This window comes from Podarcis vaucheri (genome assembly GCF_965113315.1).
Source record: "Podarcis vaucheri genome assembly, chromosome: 12".
NCBI classification, from domain to species: Eukaryota; Metazoa; Chordata; class Lepidosauria; order Squamata; family Lacertidae; genus Podarcis; species Podarcis vaucheri.
The window spans coordinates 58,181,915-58,197,644 of record NC_138750.1 but is presented as its reverse complement, the minus strand read 5'-3'; the positions used below and the strand labels follow the sequence as shown (position 1 = coordinate 58,197,644).

Sequence of the window (15,730 nt, the reverse complement as noted above, 5' to 3'; positions counted from 1 at the left end):
GTCAGGAGTGCTCTGATGGTGTTTCCTGCTTGGCAGGGGGTTGGACTCGATGGCCCTTGTGGTCTATTCCAACTCTATGATTCTATGATTCTATGGACCAATGACCTGAGCCTCAGTATAAGGCATATTCCCATATTCCTATGAGAAAGATCCCAGGGGTGCAGGGCCTCTCCACACCCTTCTTCCTTGCATTCCTGAGGTTCAGCCAAGAGTTTCAGATTCCTTGGACTACACACCTCTTAAGACTCCAATGAAACACACACAGAGCCTCGCCCCATGCTAACTGAGATACCACTCTGTCATTGTTGGGGGGCTTATTCCTGGAGGCCTGATGACACCTCAGAGTTCCTGGAGCTGGGCAGGGCCATTGGCTCATCTTAAGCAGGGTGGGACCCCACTCAGCTGAAGACTAGGGTCTGAACAGGAAGTCATTTGGGGTGCTCTTTCAAGTACGGGTTGATACTACAAGAGAGAGGCTCCTTGCTTGTTTTACGGGTGGTATCTCCTAGGCTCCTCTGCATAAAACACTCTTCTCTTTGCTTCAACAGCCTGCAAACATCTTGATGGTTTATGACGACAGAGATGACATTAAGATCTGTGATTTTGGATTCGCTCAAAAGATAAACCCATCTGAGCCTCAATACAGTAAATATGGGTCTCCGGAATTTGTCTCACCTGAAATTCTCTCCCAGTCACCCGTATCGACAGCATCCGACATCTGGTAAAATATATTTTCCCCCTTGGCCTGTTTCTTTGTTTGCTTGCTTTTAAATGGAGATATATGTAGGACTCTAAGGCAGTTGAAGGACAAACTGGAGGTAGTGGAATGACTAGCAGCCATTGAGCATTTTTATAGTGCTGCCAAATGTTCAGATTGCTGCACTTGCATTATCTAGTTGCATCTAGTTATCCCCCCTTCCCCAAAGAGGCTTGTGTGGATGAGGAGAACTGAACTTTCTCTCACCTCACACTCAAGCACCTCAAGCACTTTTTCTTCTAGCCTGGCTCTGGTACCAGGAGGGTGACTGAATGCACAGATTAAGGCCGAGGAACAGAGAAAGCCCTCCTCACTTGCATATGCTCCTCTGATGTAAAAAAATTAGGCCCTGTCTCTTGCCTCATGGGGCAGACCTGAGACAACTAAATGGCTGTTCTAGTTTATTGCCGAAAGGAATATCAACAACCTCAGATATGCAGATGACACAACCTTGATGGCAGAAAGTGAGGAGGAATTAAATAACCTTTTAATGAGGGTGAAAGAGGAGAGCGCAAAATATGGTCTGAAGCTCAACATCAAAAAAACGAAGATCATGGCCACTGGTCCCATCACCTCCTAGCAAATAGAAGGGAAAGAAATGGAGGCAGTGAGAGATTTTACTTTCTTGGGCTCCATGTTCACTGCAGATGGTGACAGCAGTCACAAAATTAAAAGACGCCTGCTTCTTGGGAGAAAAGCAATGACAAACCTAGACAGCATCTTAAAAAGCAGAGACTTCACCTTGCCGACAAACGCCCGTATAGTTAAAGCTATGGTTTTCCCAGTAGTGATGTATGGAAGTGAGAGCTGGACCATAAAGAAGGCTGATCACCGAAGAATGGATGCTTTTGAATTATGGTGCTGGAGGAGACTCTTGAGAGTCCCATGGACTGCAAGAAGATCAAACGTATCCATTCTGAAGGAAATCAGCCCTGAGTGCTCACTGGAAGGACAGATCCTGAAGCTGAGGCTCCAATACTTTGGCCACCTCATGAGAAGAGAAGACTCCCTGGAAAAGACCCTGATGCTGAGAAAGATGAAAGGCACAAGGAGAAGGGGATGATAGAGGACAAGATGGTTGGACAGTGTTCTCGAAGCTGCCAACATGAGTCTGACCAAACTGCGGGAGGCAGTGGAAGACAGAAGTGCCTGGCGTGTTCTGGTCCATGGGGTCATGAAGAGTCGGACACGACTAAACGACTAAACATGTCTGATTTGGATAAGAGACAACATAGGAGGTAGGGCACAAGAGACCGGGAAACTTTGAATCCCAAAGGGAAAAGGGCTGTCTGGCTTAGGTTAAGGGCATGGATTCTTCTGTATGACAGAGCAGGTTGCAGTTGGGCCTTGGGCTTCTCCTGGCTACTAGGACTGGCACAGTGGGGTAGAAGAAAGTGTTGGGATACTGCCAGGGAGACAAAGTCCATCATGGCCCCAAGCCGTCTGCCGGACGATCCATCGATCTCCCGTAGACACGCAGTATCAGCGATTAGCGACATGAGTTTCTAGAAAATATCTTGCCACATTCCAGAGCTCATGCACACTCTTATCAGCAGATAATTGACAGCAGAAGTCGCACTCAGGAGAGCATTATTCAGCGTTGATCAGAACAGAGAAAGACATGACTGCCTGCGTCAGTGTCTCCGACACAGAGAGAAAACGAAAGCAATAGCAAACATAAACATCCTGTGAACAGGAAATATGCAGGCTGTGACACAAACACCCTGCTCCCTTTTAAGGTGGAACGGAAATATCCTAACATCAAGAACAGGGTGCTGTCAGTCTGTGAAGACTGTCGGAGGTTCCGTTCGACCGAGCTGAAATAGCTCTCCTCCTTGGACGTCCTTCGGAATCCATCAGGCTCTCCTCCAACGGTGATTAACGACCTAAGCCTTTAATGAAGCTTCAGGCATGTTCCCATTACACAGAGTATCCAAACAGCAGAAGGACGAGAAATATATGCTACATTGCTACATTTATTTCTAACTACGCAGGACAGAAAAGAATATGCATCTGCTCTCTGTGAGAGTCAGTGAACAACTGGAACAAAGAAACGGGAAACCAGTAACATCAACATCTGTCTCCCATCTCCCGTGAGACTTCCAACAGTCTGGAATGTCAACAGAGTCTTGTGACTCCAAAAACTGCACAGTGGCATAACAGAAATCTAACAAAGACTCCTTAGGACTCCACTGAATGACAACCAGGTGAAAGTAGTGCCTCGAGGGAGTCCCGAGTATTCCCTGAAAAAATCCTGTGCCAGAAAGCATCCAACATTTTCCATGAATGTTAAAGTTGTTTCCTGAATCTGTTGCTATTTCATTGACATTTAAGTCTCCTTGCTTAAGTGTTCCGTCCCCTTCTGTACATGCTCCTAGCCAGCCAGAGATGGGGACTGGGTTGATGTGGTGGGACTTTGTTGACTGGGCCACATGTTGATATCACTGAGGGCAAACAAAGCTAATCTAGATGGAGGGCAAAGTTTCCTGTACAGGTCACCATGGTGATCCTGGCCAGTTAGGAAGGGAAGGGCAAGCAAAGCCTGCTCAGGGCAGTGTTTCCTGAGGTGCAGCCACACTTGGACTATTGCGCCCATGTCTGGTTTCTGCATCCAGGAAGCATGTGCAGAAGTGGGAAAATTGAAGAAAGAGGCAATCAGAGTGACCAGGGGGCTGGAGTCCACCCACCCTCCAAAATAAGGAAATAAGCAAAATAAGGATTTTGCTGTGAAACCGTCCACCCATGTCAAACAACACCGTTCTTAATATGCCAGCCTCATCTCAATAATACACTACAGTGGTGCCTCGCAAGATGAAAAGAATCCGTTCTGTGATTCTCTTCGTCTAGCGGTTTTTTCGTCTTGCGAAGCAAGCCCATTGACGGATTAGCGGATTAGCGCTATTAGCGCTATTAGCAGCTTTTAGCGGCTTTTAGTGGCTTATCTGCTGATCGGATCAGCTGATAAGCAGCTTAGCGGCTTAGAAAAAGGGGGGAGGGGAAAAACCAGCAGGAACCCGCAAGACATTCATCTAGTGAGTTTTCCGTCTTGCGAGGCATTCGTCTTGCGGGGCACCACTGTATTTGAATTCCTTAAAGGGCTTCTGTCCAAGCTGTTTCTGTTTCTGTTACGTTCATGGTTGTGTCCCAAATTATTGGCTCAACCCATATGTATTGGATTTGCTATCAAGAAAGTTCTAAGATCGTGACATAGTTGTTGTTAGGTCAACCATTAATATGATTGCTGCAGGGTCTACCCAGATGGTCATTTAGATGATCACCACATTAACATAATGAAACTGTCGAAACATATTATATGCAAATTGAAATCTTTTGCTGATACACACCTTTCTCCCCCTTTCAGGCCTGTTGGTGTTATTTGCTATTTAAGGTAAGCACTTTAAATTAAAATAGCATTATATGCGGATACATCTTTGTCACTTTATGGTATAGAAAAATATGGTCTTATATCAGAATATAAAATAAATTGGCCAAAGTCAGAGCTTGTTACCATTAAATGATCTTCTTTATTAAAGGAATATAGAATTGAATTTTAGTATAAATTCATCTAGTAACCTAGTCAGGTGTCTTGGAATAAAACTGGTGTCTGGACACAAGCAATATTGCAAAAATTAATAACTAAACATACAATCTGGTATTGGAAGGTGGGTGAAAATTAAGTCATTGTGATTAGCTGGAACTTAAAGCCGTGAAAATGACACGTCTCTTCAAATTTTTGTTTCTATTTATTTTCTTTATTTATAAATAAGTAGTTAGGAATTGAAAAGCTGGCTAAAAATTCTGGATACTTTTATGCTGAAAATAAGTGACCCAGAATTGAATCCTATACTATGTGAGCAACATCATACTTGGACGGTTTATTGGTACCTAACCTGTGGTTATGTTTAACGCAGTCGTGTCACCCACCATCGTGGATTTTGATGAAACTTGGTGTACACCTTTCCCTTATGGTAGAAAGAAACCCCCTACAGGTGTAGCCTCAATATCACCTGTAAGTTTTTCATGTTTTCTTCCATCAATGCCATACACTCGTTGGGAAAGAAGTATCTCCTGCCAGTTATTGTCTGTGGAAGTTGTACAATACCAAGCATATGAGGAAATGGTATTGCGCAAGAATCATCACGGCTAGGCCAGCAAGACTCCTCGTCGTGTTATTGAGCTCTGTGTAAAATTTCCAAGAGATCTGATCACTGGTTATAGAAGGGGGGAAATGTACATAAGGCTGAGGATCTCAAGAGGGACAGAAACACAGATTTCACGAAATTTTGAAGTGCTATAAAATTAAAACCATTTGAGATAGAGGGGGGAAATTTAATGGAGTTTCTTTCAACCATAAGGGAAGGGTGTACACCAAGTTTCATCAAAATCCGAGATGGTGGGTGACAAAACCATTTTTTGTGTGTGTTGATTTGATGTGGAATGACCTGTGTCCTATCTGGCCACAGTGAACATAAATGAATTCCAAGGTCAACAAAGGTCCCAGAGTGTTTCTAGTTCATCAAGGAAGTTTGATTTTTCACCTCAAAGGGGATTAAATACAAGGGTGATACATACATCCACAGATTTGTGGATCAGGGCTGTACTGTTTCCCCTCTGTTGTGATTACCCGTAAGGTGCGGATCAATGTTTAAAATGTCTATATTTCATTTCAAACAATTAGCTTGACATGCAAGTCTCCATTTGCTGGGGAAAATGACAGAGCAACCCTCCTAAATATTCAGAATGGAACAGTTTCATGGGATAGTCCTGATTTTGTGCATCTGAGCAAAGAAGCACAGGATTTTATCAGAATGATACTGCAACCGTCTCCAGAGTGAGTATTCTTTATATTTTTAATTTTAATTCAAGGGTGTGTGTGTGTCAGTCCTCCAGCTCTTAGAATCATAGCCATTCAGGCACAACAAGTTGCTGCAGAGTAGCACAGTTAGGCTCACCAGCTGCCACAGTAGAACAATTCATCCAAGCAAACCAGGATTCTTGGCTGTTAATCATCATCATCATCATCATTTATTATTTATACCCCGCCCATCTGGCTGGGTTTCCCCAGCCACTCTGGGCAGCTTCCAACAAAACACTAAAATACAATAACCTATTAAACATTAAAAGCTTCCCTAAACAGGGCTGCCTTCGGATGTCTTCTAAAAGTTTGGTAGTTATTTTTTCTCTTCGACATCTGATGTGAGGGCATTCCACAGGGTGGGTGCCACCACCGAGAAGGCCCTCAGCGCTGGACCTCAGTGTCTGGGCTGAACGATGGAGGTGGAGACGCTCCTTCAGATATACTGGACTGAGGCCATTTAGGGCTTTCAAGCTCAGCACCAACACTTTGAATTGTGCTTGGAAACGTACTGGGAGCCAATGTAGGTCTTTCAAGACCGGTGTTATATGGTCTCGGCTGCCGCTCCCAGTCACCAGTCTAGCTGCCGCATTCTGGATTAGTTGAAGTTTCCAGGTCACCTTCACTATTGTTGGTAGACAGGACCATACCATGACACACAAGCTGAAACCTGTTTTTCTCTCTTCCCAGGGCAAGGCCTAGTGCTATGGCGTGTCTCTCCCACACATGGTTTATGGTAAGCCCTCATAAGTTCCCTGTTCAATAGATGGACCCTTAACCATCAGTGCTAGTGTTTTCTGGCAAAAGAAAGTCACTTTTCTGAAACACGTGATGCCAGATTCTTTGTAAATTGACATTTTAATGTTTATATTTATGTTAATTTATTCCTTCCCTCCCCTTTACAGCATAACCTCTCACTTGAAGAAGCTCACTTCATAGATACAAAGCAGCTCAAATTTTTTGTGTCCCGAAGCAAATGGCAGGTTAGTAGGCTCCAGCCCAGCCACTGGACTGTGCTTCAACATGTTTTTGTTCCTTATTCAGTTTCTAGAGAATTGCAGAACCTGCAGTTCAGGAGATCTGTTTTTCTTTCTAACATATGTGTTTCCAACTGCCCTTTTTTCATATTAACACATTACATCTTAGCAGTACATGTTAAAAAAATCTTAGCTGCACACCTAAGAAACTGATTTTGAATAGTGTGATCCTGTCCTCTGGGGTGTTAGCCACCCCTCCCAGTTTGGTGTCATCTGCAAATTTGATCAGGATGCCCTTGAGTCCATCATCCAAGTCGTTGATAAAGATGTTGAATAAGACCGGGCCCAAGACAGAACCCTGTGGCACCCCACTAGTCACTCTTCTCCAGGATGAAGAGGAACCATTGATGAGCACCCTTTGGGTTCGGTCAGTCAGCCAGTTACAAATCCACTGAGTGGTAGCATAGTCAAGATCGCATTTTACCAGCTTCTTTACAAGAATATCATGGGGCACCTTGTCGAATGCCTTGCTGAAATCAAGGTAGGCTACATCCACTGCGTTCCCTTCATCAGCCAAAGGCTATGTTAAAGAGAAACATTTTCTCCTAGCGCCTAAATATATGTAGTGAAGTTGCCAGGTGAGCGTTCTAGGGGGAGAGCATTCCACAAACGGGGAGCCATCACAGAATATTATACGCAAAAGAAGCTCAACATGAGATTGCAAATAACAGACTTTGATTGCCATTGGTTCACTATATAGTTTCCTTATTTGCAAAAAAACAAACAAACACCAAACCCATTAAAACTGCTGCAGGCTAATGTGCACTGATCAGAAATTCTGTTTCCCAAGAAGTTCTTCTGAGCATCCATTAGAGCTTCTAGTTGTGTCTTAACTGGTTTTCTCCTCTCAGTTGCTTTAACCCCTTTGCCTTGTGTTTTATTCCACTGCTCAGCGTTCTCTTATGAGCTATAAATCTGTGCTGGTGATGAGACCCATCCCAGAAATCCTGGAGAAAACTCAAAAGACCACCTCTCTAGGCATCTCCCGACACCTGTTGGAAGAGAGCAGCTCATCAAGCACCAGTGGGTCATCTTCAGACAATGAGATTTCGGCCTCCACAGGAAGAAGGCACTTTGGCCCTACGCCAGGACTTCACTTATCTGTGCTTGAGGGATCAGATTACCCAGAATACCAGGAGTCCATAGCAGAGGCTAAGAATTCTGAATCCTCGCTGCCACCGCTGCTTACAAGACCTAAACAGGCTTCAGCGAAGAGGCAGCAGGGTGATCGGACACGCCAAGAAAGTGAAGAATTAATGCCTCGGGGACCAACGTTTGACACAGCTTCTTCGCAAGATAATGCTGGTTTACTGGTTCCTGGAGAAGGGGAAATTGAAAGCACCGAAGCAGGAAGATCCCCTGGATGTGTCCCCAGACATAGCGTCATAAAAAGTACTTTCTACAGCCAGCCTTCTGAGAGTCTTGCTGATGTGCCTTCATCACCAGGCAAAGAGCACAGGAAGCATTTAGAAAGAGCAAAGAGAACCTATAGGAAAGTCGGCTATTCAAAATCAGCTTTAAGTGGCCTCCGTGAACCCCTTCTAGAACAGTTCGAATTGGGAGAGGGAGGGTTGTCTGGGGATGAAGAAACCGAGTGGGGCAGAGAAGGCGGAGCTGGTCCTCTGATGACCAAATCGGCTTCTTTTGACACTGCGCAGAAATCGCCGCGAGTTACTTTTCAAGTTTCCAGCAGAAGCCGGTCGCTGGATGACTACAAGATGAGAGCGACAAGCTTTGCTGAGGAGCAGTACATTGAGGAAGAAGAGAGCGACTTAATTCCCGAGGGCAGTGCTTTTGAGGCTTGCAGCGAAAAGGACTCAGAAAAGACGTCGGCAAAGGAAGGCTCAAAGAAAATTGTGAAGGGTGAAGTGCCATTTGCACAACGTGGTGAGGGGCACAGCTCGTCTTTGGCTGCTCAGCAGCAAGAGAAGGCGTTGATTTCAACACCGCCATCTGAAAAAGGAGAGGGTCTGCTTCAGAAACCAGAGCTACCTCTTGCAACAAAGCCGGGAACATCTACCCTAGGAAGGGAAGACTTGGCTCTAACGGCTCAGCAGTCAGATTTAGCCCCAAAGGGTGAAAGTGAGGAACGGCGATTAGCTCAGACATTCAAAGCTCCTCTTTGCAAGGACACAGTTCCTATTCTTCCAAAGGGAGAGAGCTCAGATTTGAGAGTCACTCCGCCAGAAACAGCCCCACTGGTCTCCCAAGACATTGGGAAGGGGAAAGGCCTCCCTCATAATACAATGCTGTCTTCTGTCCAGGGCAAAGAAGGACCTGCCGTTCTTCAGGGGCCATTTAAAAGTGGAGACCAGTTGCCTCAAGACCTTTCTCTTCAGGGTCAGCAAATTCAACAAGTTGTTAAGACAAAGGGCAAAAGCCCAGGGGTCTTGCAGACTACGCCAGTGGCGGAAGGCTCTTTGGTTTTACATCAGAAGCCTTCAGAAGTTCTCCTGGAGAGTAAAAGCTCAAGTCTTCCGGGCCCACAGGCAGCTGTATCCGTCCCTGGAGGGAAAGAGCAGCAGATTCTGCCACAGAAACCATCAGCACCCAGCCAGGCGAAATCGGCTGCATTAAAGGGCAAAGGCACAGCTAGTTTAACTATTTCTCAAGCGAAAGCTGCCCCAGTTTCAAACGCTGAGCCTAAGCATTCATACCAAACACCTCCCATGCACAGTGAGATGAAAGTTCCTGTTCGAGAAGGTGATGTTTCTGCTGGCTTAGAGACTTTGCCTGCTTCTATATCAGTCTCTCATGGAGAAAGCCAAAAGCCTCCTAAGACCTTCATTCACAGCAAAGCAGTGCCTGCTCCTGGTGAGATGAGGGAGCCTTCTCAACAAGCAGATACTGTCCAAGCATTGATCCATGAGGGGGAACACCATAAACACCTACAGCAGAAACATTTTGCCCCAGGAAAGAGAAAGCTTGATGCCTTTCCTGGAGAGAGGCAAATCTTAATGGCTTCACAAGGAAAAGCTATTCCAATTTCTCTCTCTGAACTGGAAAAACGAGAACTCATTTATCATACACAACTTGCTTCCAGTGAGGACGAGTCTGTATTCCAGAAAGACCAAGGGCCATCTGTTTCAGGTTTCTCCCAAGCAAGAGTTGTGCCGTTTTCAGTCTCTGGGGGAGAAATCCCGGTTACTCAAAAGGAAACCCCATATTCCATTGGACAAGGAAGAACCAGAGGACATGTTCATCACCAGAAACCTGGTATTTATAGTGACACAGAGGCTGAAGCCCTGGAGTACTTAGTTGATGAGATGGTTTGCCTGTCAAAAGAGATGACTGCTTTAGCAGAGTCCGTTTCTGATCCAGAGGGATCCAGAAGACACATTTCTCCATCCAGGGAGGTGTTCTACCCAGGCTCACCTGGGCAAGCAGTAAGACCGACCACCAGATACCTTGTTCGGAGAGGAAAAAGAGAAGGGGGCATTGGCTTAGCAGATCCCTCAGAAGCAGATATTATATATCCTGGAGAAGAAGAGTACTTCAGTGTGCTACCTTCCCTGGGCAAGAAAGCCAGGATGTCTCCCCCTTTCGAAGGCATGGGTTATGTAGGCGCAGAAATGCCCATGGTATCTCATTTTGGTAGTTCTGGATTTGGGGACAGATTCTCCTATTACTGTGACAGCCAAAGAAGTGACCAAATGTGCGAAATCCGCTTAGTACAGATTCAGGACCTCTCAGAGGACATGCCTCGTCCTGATAGCAAGACAGCAAAATTTGACATCTCTGAGGTGGAGCCTGCCTTTCTCAACCTGTATGAACTCTATGACATTGTGTACTTCCCATTTGAGTTCCTTAGCTTCAGAAAAGCCCCTGAGAATCTACCCAGCAAAAAACGTTTGCCTATAGGCGAAAAAGCAAAGTTGCTACCGGGATTGAAATCTCATGCACATCAGGATAAAAAAATATGTGCCAGGGATGATAACTTGAAAGGTGAGGCTGTACAGGAAGCTCCCAGAGAGGAAGAGAAAACTCCACCTGAGTTGGACGTAGAGCCAAAAGAAGCCAAAGCACCCCGGCTAGGAAATAGGTCTGATTCAGAAGGTAACATACCAGCAGGGTCTCAACAAATCTATGGTCTCCTGGAAGACCCAGCCAAACAGCGGAGGAGCTCTTTACAAGACAAAGTGGGGCTCTTCAAGCCCTTTGTCAGATCTCAGTCCGTGGAGTTGGTAGAGCAAAGTCTAAAGAAGAAGGTAAAAGCATCAGTCACCCACCTCTCAAGAATGTTGACAAGAAAGTCATCTTCTGATCAGGAAAGCAGGGAAGGTAATAATTTTATATGTGTGCATGTTTCCTTTCTTAGGCGCAGGGTAAAGGAGGTCTGAAGACCTGGCTCAGTGAGAGGTGACCATGAGAAGTTACCAGGTATCTGAGAACCTGCTATAGCAACCCTAAAATGTTACTCTGAAGACCACCTTCACTAGACATTTAACTATATCCTACAAAGACCCAAACACACCTTGTGATTAAGCACAGTAACTGAAAAGGCAGTGGCTGGAGTAGGACAATTCCTTCTTCATCTTCACTCAAGCATGCAATTATGTACACCATTTTACATGGCTTTCCCAAAGGCTTAAGTGGCCCTATTGGGTTCATGGCAGATGCCAATGATGTAGAATCACACAATAATAGAACTGTAGAGCTGAAAGGGATTCTCTTCAAAGTCCAAGCACCTGCAATGCCTCTGAGCCATACAGGAATCAAACCTGCAACCTTGGTGTTATCAGACCATGTTCTAACCAACTGAGCTATCCAGGCTGCCCTAAAAATGTATATACAGTCATACCTCGGGTTACAGATGCTTCAGGTTGTGTTTTTTTGGGTTACGGACCGCTGAAAGCCGGAAGTACCGGAACGGGTTACTTCCGGGTTTCGGCGGTCACACATGCACAGAAGCACTAAATTGCGCTTTGCGCATGCGCAGAAGCTCTGAATTGCAACCCATATGTGCACAGACCCGCCACTGTAAGTTGCGAACGCTGCAGGTTGCAAACGTGCATCCCGCACGGATCACGTTCTCAACCCAAGCATCCACTGTATATATAAATATCTAGTTAAATAACTAATGCCTAAAGCGCCCATCACTTGGTTGTCTTTACAGTGGTTCATTTCATTTTCAACAGGCTCAGAGGAGCGGAAGGGTGAGCTGCAAGAAAGAGCATCTTTGACAGAGGCTTCTGGAGGATTGAAAAAGAAAACAGGGTTCCCTTCATTCACTCTTCCAAGCCTCAAAACAAAGGAGAAAGGTACTATCACATTGTTTGTTTGTTGCGTTAAAACTAGAACCTGGGGAAGCACAGCGTGAAAACTGTAGAAACATTGTACGATTGAAGCTTCTTTATTAAATTAAAAAGGTAAAAGTTAAAGGACCCCTGACAGTTCAGTCGCGAAGGACTCTGGGGTTGCGGCGCTCATCTCGCTTTACTGGCTGAGGGAGCTGACGTTTGTCTGCAGACAGTTTTTCTGGGTCATGCGGCAAGCATGACTAAGCTGCTTCTGGCAAAACCAAAGCAGCGCACAGAAATGCCGTTTACCTTCCCGCCAGAGCGGTACCTAGTTATCTACTTGCACTTTGACGTGCTTTGAACTGCTAGGTTGGCAGCAGCTGGGACAGAGCAACGGGAGCTCATCCCATTGCGAGGATTTGAACAGCTGACCTTCTGATCAACAAGCCCAAGAGGCTCAGTGGTTTAGACCACAGAGCCACCCGCGTCCCCTTTTATTAAATTAGCCATCGTACAAATTGCACCGACACAAAGGACCAGCTAGGATTGCTAGATTGCAACCTGGAGATGGGAGAGAATGCGGCTTACTCCTCTGGTTCTCTCTGTTGATTTAGAAATGTGTGCTAGAAAAGGTAAAACCCAACGCATTTCAGGTATCTGCTTCCTGCCTCACTGACCTGTGTTCCCTAAAGCTCTCTTCCTTTTCAGCACCTTCTTTTGCGGAAGAGCTCACTGACCAGACCATTGCCTTGGGGCAGTCTCTGACGCTGTCCTGCCGGACATCTGCCCATTCATCACCCAACATCGAATGGTTCAAAGGTGATATAACCTCCACACCTGTCCACCTGTGATGAATCTGTAACAGGGATGGTTTGGGGCAAAGCAAGGAGGGAACGGCAGGGACATTCCTCTATTTGTTAGACCCTTTTCTTCACAAATCCCTTCCCACACTTCAACATGGGCATTACATGTGCATGATCAGGGATGCAATGGTGGGAGAAAGAGAGTAGTGAATGAATGAGGTGGGAGGGGAAGCCAGAATTTCCCTACCTGAAATATGCACAATTAGGCAGGCACCTGTGCTATATTGTTTTAGATACCTCCTGAACTTTTTGTTTTGGCAAACCTACCCAGGCTTATAATATAATTACTTATATGTCTTTTAAAAGTTTGCTGGTTTCTCTTTTTTCATTCTTCTTCTTGATTTATTTTTATTAGTTTTTAATTTTAGTTTTATAAATAATAATAATAATAATAATAATAATAATAATAATAATGCATATATTTGTTTTCGCTTAGACTGAATCTTAGCCGTTATTAGTCTTCCAAATTTATTTGTACAACACTTCGAGAACTGCTTGATCGAGTAGTTTATAAATTTCCTATTTAAATAAAACTAGAGCCTATAAAAGGAAAGGCTGCTCAAAAGGATAGCTGTTTTGTTATCAAGTGGTTATAGGCACTGTCATCCATCCCAGACAGGGGAAAGAAATCATCCTTTATTCTGAACCCAGGAACCAAGAGGGGATAGGGAGGATTCCCATTTGTTTTCAAATCTCATGGCTTCCAGGCCTACTCTAGAGGAGAGTCGCTCCCACCCTCTGCACCCTACATTCTAGGGCTGAAGTATTGCCTCTACTCAAGATTCTTCACGTACCTCTTTCTGTGATTTCATAAGATTTCATAACCTTGACCCATTCATATATATATTTTTTTGTATTTCATTTCCACCTTCCAGACGGAGCAGCCATTCGTAGTACGGACAGGATCCTGATCTCCTCTACGCTCAAACACTTCCAGCTTTTAACAATATTAGCAGCCACATCCAATGATTTTGGCACTTATACATGTGTAGCCACCAACGCCCAGGGCACAGTTTCCACCTCCTGTGTAATAAGGAAAGCAGGTAAAGGAACAAATTATTTCCCCTTTGATCCTTTGAACTCGTAGCATAGCATTTCCCAATTGATCTTTGGCAGGAAAGTCCTAGCACGGCTTTCTCTCTGGCATGCCAACTTTCCATGTGCAGCAATATTTTTTGTGTAGGACAGCATTCAGAAATACAGTGGTACCTCAGGTTAAGTACTTAATTCGTTCCAGAGGTCTGTTCTTAACCTGAAACTGTTCTTAACCTGAAGCACCACTTTAGCTAATGGGGCCTCCCGCTGCCGCCGCACCACCGGAGCACAATTTCTGTTCTCATCCTGAAGCAAAATTCTTAACCCCGAGGTACTATTTCTGGGTTAGCAGAGTCTGTAACCTGAAGGGTCTGTAACCTGAAGCATATGTAACCTGAGGTACCACTGTAGAGGCTTTCTGCTTTCTCTGAATCAACACAGTCTATCAGGAATCATTCACAAAAGTCTTGTCCCATCTTTGAATGCAAGCTGGCATGACAGCCTCCCAGTAGCTCCAGTAAAACAAAATGGGAGTCTGAGCTACAAGCTATGACTGGAAGTCCATGTCTATACCTCCATAAAGAACCTGAGAACTTTCAGGCAATTAGTATGACTCTTGCAGCGAGGAGAAAGAGGCAGCACATCAGATGGGCTTGAGCAATGTGTTTGTCAAGTCCTGGGGTGTTTGGGGTTGTTACCTGCTAAACAACAAGCCCCAGCATAGGATAGCCAAATTGGACTTACCACTAATTGGCATGCAATCATTGGACTTACCACTAATTGGCATGCAATTGGTTTCTGCAATAAAATTAGGAGATGTGATCTGTGGGTGAGGCAATCCAAGCATTATCAGCACCATGTGATAGAAAATGGGGTTAGCTCTAATGAAAATTGCTCCCTCACTGAAAGCAGTCGTCGCACAGTAGGGTAGCTTCTGCTGGTGGGAGAAATTTCTTTGGGCAAATAGTAGTTGTAAGGGGAGCATTTTCATTGGGTTTGTGGCATGGGGCATCAAACTCAGTTCCCTTCCTCTTGGCAGCTATTTATGCTTTAAATATCTATGATGTTGATGTTTGTGTATTAAATTGATATACTACCCTTCATCCGAATATCACAGGGTGCTTTACAGCTTCAAGCACAAGAGCTAAAGTAGGGTCCAAAGTTTACACTGTGGATGGCTTCATTCTACCAGTCACAGACTTAAATTTTGTCTTCCACTTTGACAGAGACACCTTCCAACCCACCGTCTCCTGATATTGTTGAGGTTCTTGAAGATGGAGTGGAGTTGGCCTGGAAGCCAGTGGAACTGAACACGCCCGTTACTTACTCTGTACTGTGCAAAAAAGATGGTAAACAAATGAGAACTCATTGTACAAACTGCTTCCTTGTACAAACTGACCCTTCCAGCTATGATTCTAGGATCCAGCCTGTGGTTTCTGGAGGAAGGTATTTCCTGCATTGTCAGGGTGGCGATGTGGTCTAAACCACTGAGCCTATAGCTTGGTGATCAGAAGGTTAGCGGTTCGAATCCCTGCAATGGGGTGAGCTCCCATTCAACTGATTGGGTTGTCAGTCTTTATGGCCTTTATAGTACTTTGTATAGCTCTCTAGGTGGCGCTGTGGGTTAAACCACAGAAGCCTAGGACTTGCCGATCAGAAGGTCGGCGGTTCGAATCCCCACGATGGGGTGAGCTCCCGTTGCTCGGTCCCTGCTCCTGCCCACCTAGCAGTTCGAAAGCACGTCAAAGTGCAAGTAGATAAATAGATACCGCTCCGGCGGGAAGGTAAACGGCGTTTCCGTGCTCTGCTCTGGTTCGCCAGAAGCAGCTTAGTCATGCTGGCCACATGACCTGGAAGCTGTCTGCGGACAAACGGCCTATAGAGCGAGATGAGCGCCGCAACCCCAGAGTCGTCCGCAACTGGACCTAACGGTCAGGGGTACC

At 45.2% G+C, this 15,730-nt stretch overlaps 1 protein-coding gene across 26 annotated transcripts in view; it reads left to right on the top strand.

Moving 5' to 3' along the window:
• OBSCN (obscurin, cytoskeletal calmodulin and titin-interacting RhoGEF) overlaps positions 1–15,730 on the top strand; it is a 286,978-nt gene that overhangs the window by 243,311 nt on the left and 27,937 nt on the right. For all 26 annotated transcript variants that reach the window (XM_082192063.1, XM_082192069.1, XM_082192064.1 and 23 more), the window contains 10 exons: positions 549–721; positions 4,119–4,145; positions 5,436–5,588; positions 6,303–6,348; positions 6,518–6,595; positions 7,543–10,930; positions 11,788–11,910; positions 12,598–12,708; positions 13,628–13,795; positions 15,014–15,136. In XM_082192063.1, the coding sequence (XP_082048189.1) occupies positions 549–721; positions 4,119–4,145; positions 5,436–5,588; positions 6,303–6,348; positions 6,518–6,595; positions 7,543–10,930; positions 11,788–11,910; positions 12,598–12,708; positions 13,628–13,795; positions 15,014–15,136 (4,390 nt within the window). The remainder of the gene's footprint in view (positions 1–548; positions 722–4,118; positions 4,146–5,435; positions 5,589–6,302; positions 6,349–6,517; positions 6,596–7,542; positions 10,931–11,787; positions 11,911–12,597; positions 12,709–13,627; positions 13,796–15,013; positions 15,137–15,730) is intronic.